The following is a 2,296-nucleotide window of genomic DNA, read 5'->3' on the forward strand; positions in this document are numbered from 1 at the left end:
CCCCCGTTTTCATGGCTCCTCTTGTCTCTCCCTGCTGCAGTCCGCCATGCTCACGGCACGCGGGGAGGAGTCCACAAAGCCGCCTGCAGACTCGGAGAGCAGCGAGGAGGAGGAGAAGCTGGACCTCTCTTCGGCCAGGAGGCAAGGCGGGGGCAGCGGTGCATGTCCCACCCTGCGGTGTGGCACTCTGGAGGGACAGCGGCTGCGAGGGGGGCCCCGGTCCGGACTGTGCCCCCTCCCCGTGCCAATGTCTGAGGTGTCCTGTCTGTGTCCCGCAGGCTGACAGATGAGGAGCTGATGCGGGTGTGCGGGGGCCGCACGGCGCACAAGTGAGTGGTGTTTTGGGGGTTGCACAGCTGGGCAGGGGGTTTTGAGCAGGCTGGGCTGGTGGGGGCACGTTCCCCACCAGGGAGGTGCCAGACCCTGGCTACTCGTGGTCGGTTGCAGGGGTGCCCGTCATGGCCTGACCATGAGTGCCAAGCTGGCGCGCCTGGAGGAGCAGGAGCGAGCCTTCCTGGCCACGTACCGGCCCAAGGAGCGGCAGCCTGAGGCCCCAGAGAGCAGCCCCCCAGCAGAGAGGAAGGAGAAAAGAAAGAAGAAGAAAAGGAAACGGTGCAGGGATGGAGCTGATCCCGAGGTGCCGCAGGGCGAGGAGCAAATTGGAGACGAGGAGGTGGCAGGAGAGGAAAAGGTCGTGAAGAGGAAGAAGAAGAAGCAGGAGGAGAACACGGACAAAGAAGAGGCAGCTGAGACAGAAAAGAAAAAGAAGAAGCAGGAGGAGGAGGAGAACAAGGACAAAGAAGAGGCAGCTGAGACAGAAAAGAAAAAGAAGAAGAAGAAGAAGGACAAAGAGCTGGCTGAGACAGAGGTACCTCTAGAAGACACAAATGGGCCAGACCAGGCTGGGCACAGCCCCAAGAAAAAGAGGAAGAAGAGGAGGCGAGAGGCAGAGTGAGCGAGGGCCGGGGCCACTGCGCTGCAGAGCTGCTGGTTGGGATGGTCCCAATCCTGCCCACCAGTGCTGGTGGGCACCCAAGGGTGCTCTGGGCTCTTCCCAGGTGGAGCCCAGCACTGTGGTGCAGCTGGGTGTTTGCACCCTGGGGATACTGGGCTGGGACTGGTTGGTCTGGAGCTGGATCGAGCTTTATTTCATCCCTTGAGGCTTCTTCCCATCAGGGGTGGCCCCAGATCCAGACCCTGGGGCAGGGACCTGTTTGCTGTGGGTCCGTCGCAGAAGGACACAAGGGGACAGACCCCCACAGAATACTGACATAGTTTTTTTTTCAAGGGTATCAATAAATCTTTATTGCAGCAAATCTATCCTGAAGAGTGAGCTGCATAGCAAACCCTGGGATCCGCGATGACGTCTGTAACTAGAATTGGATTAGGCAGCAACCCCAAACCCAGCCCGCCTGGCAGCTCCAGGGGGGGCTTCTGCTCAGCAAACCCACCCGCTGGGCAGGACTGAAGCCCAGGGAGATACTCAGCATCCTCCTAGCAGAGCACTGTGGCTTTGGCAGAATGAGGCCCTCGTTTGCACCCCAAACCCCCCCGCGGGGCGTGCCCAGCCCTAGGTGAGCTGCAGGACGCAGTCTGTCCCAGGGTACGGTGGCAGGTTCAGAGCGTATTTCTTCTGGAGCGCAGGAGGCACAAACCTGCCCCCAAGGAAGTGGTAGCGGCCCGTGAAATGCATCGCTGCCTTCTTGGGCGCCGTGAGCGAGATGAGCATGTCGGGCTGGAGACCGTCCGCCTTCCCCTTCTCCACGTCCCAGCCTGCAACAAGCCCAGGCTGGAGCCAGGAAAACCCCGGACGTGCCCGTTAACGGCGGCGGGTCCGGCTGTGACTCACCCGAGGGGATGTCGATGCTGGCGATGGGCACCGTGATACGCTCCAGGGTGCTGAGGATGCTGCCGAAGGGCTCCCGCACTGCTCCCGTGAAGCTGAACCCAAAAATCGCGTCCACAACCAGGCCGTAGAGCTCATCGATGAGTGCAGCCTGCGGTGGGGAAGGCAGTGGGTGAAAAACAGCCCCGGGCACCCCAAGGGGGGCTGCTCCCCAGCAAAGGGCTGCCCCTGACCTCAGCTGGGAATTCAGGGAGGAAGGGGATGTCCATCTTCTGGCACTGGGTGGTCAAACCTTCAAACAGGGGCTTGCTGGGGCGCTTGGGGTAATACACAGTCGGCTCGTAGCCCTGCAAGAGCAGGAGGGATCTGAGCGGCGCTGCGGCACCCAGAGCTACCCGAGGAGCAGGAACCCCAAAGCTCACGGGTCTGGGGGTGCACAGGGACCCTCCA

General features: G+C 61.5%; 2 protein-coding genes across 2 annotated transcripts in view; one reads left to right on the forward strand and one right to left on the reverse strand.

Annotated features, from left to right (window-relative positions):
- GPATCH4 (G patch domain containing 4) overlaps nt 1-955 on the forward strand; it is a gene marked incomplete at its 5' end in the record, with an annotated part of 1,182 nt that extends 227 nt beyond the window's left edge. The window contains 4 exons of the mRNA XM_010086721.1: nt 41-141; nt 279-329; nt 448-598; nt 704-955. Of these exons, the coding sequence (XP_010085023.1) occupies nt 41-141; nt 279-329; nt 448-598; nt 704-955 (555 nt within the window). The remainder of the gene's footprint in view (nt 1-40; nt 142-278; nt 330-447; nt 599-703) is intronic.
- A 615-nt stretch (nt 956-1,570) lies between these two features.
- APOA1BP (apolipoprotein A-I binding protein) lies at nt 1,571-2,193 on the reverse strand (the record flags this gene model as incomplete). The annotated part of the gene is made up of 3 exons (XM_010086733.1): nt 1,571-1,773; nt 1,850-1,997; nt 2,080-2,193. Coding segments are annotated over 3 exons (465 nt in total), but the record flags the coding sequence as incomplete, so codon positions are not given.
- Between the last annotated feature and the right edge of the window lie 103 nt (nt 2,194-2,296).

The sequence above is a fragment of the Pterocles gutturalis genome, unplaced genomic scaffold (assembly GCF_000699245.1).
Source record: "Pterocles gutturalis isolate BGI_N339 unplaced genomic scaffold, ASM69924v1 scaffold11136, whole genome shotgun sequence".
In the NCBI taxonomy this organism is placed as follows: domain Eukaryota; kingdom Metazoa; phylum Chordata; class Aves; order Pterocliformes; family Pteroclidae; genus Pterocles; species Pterocles gutturalis.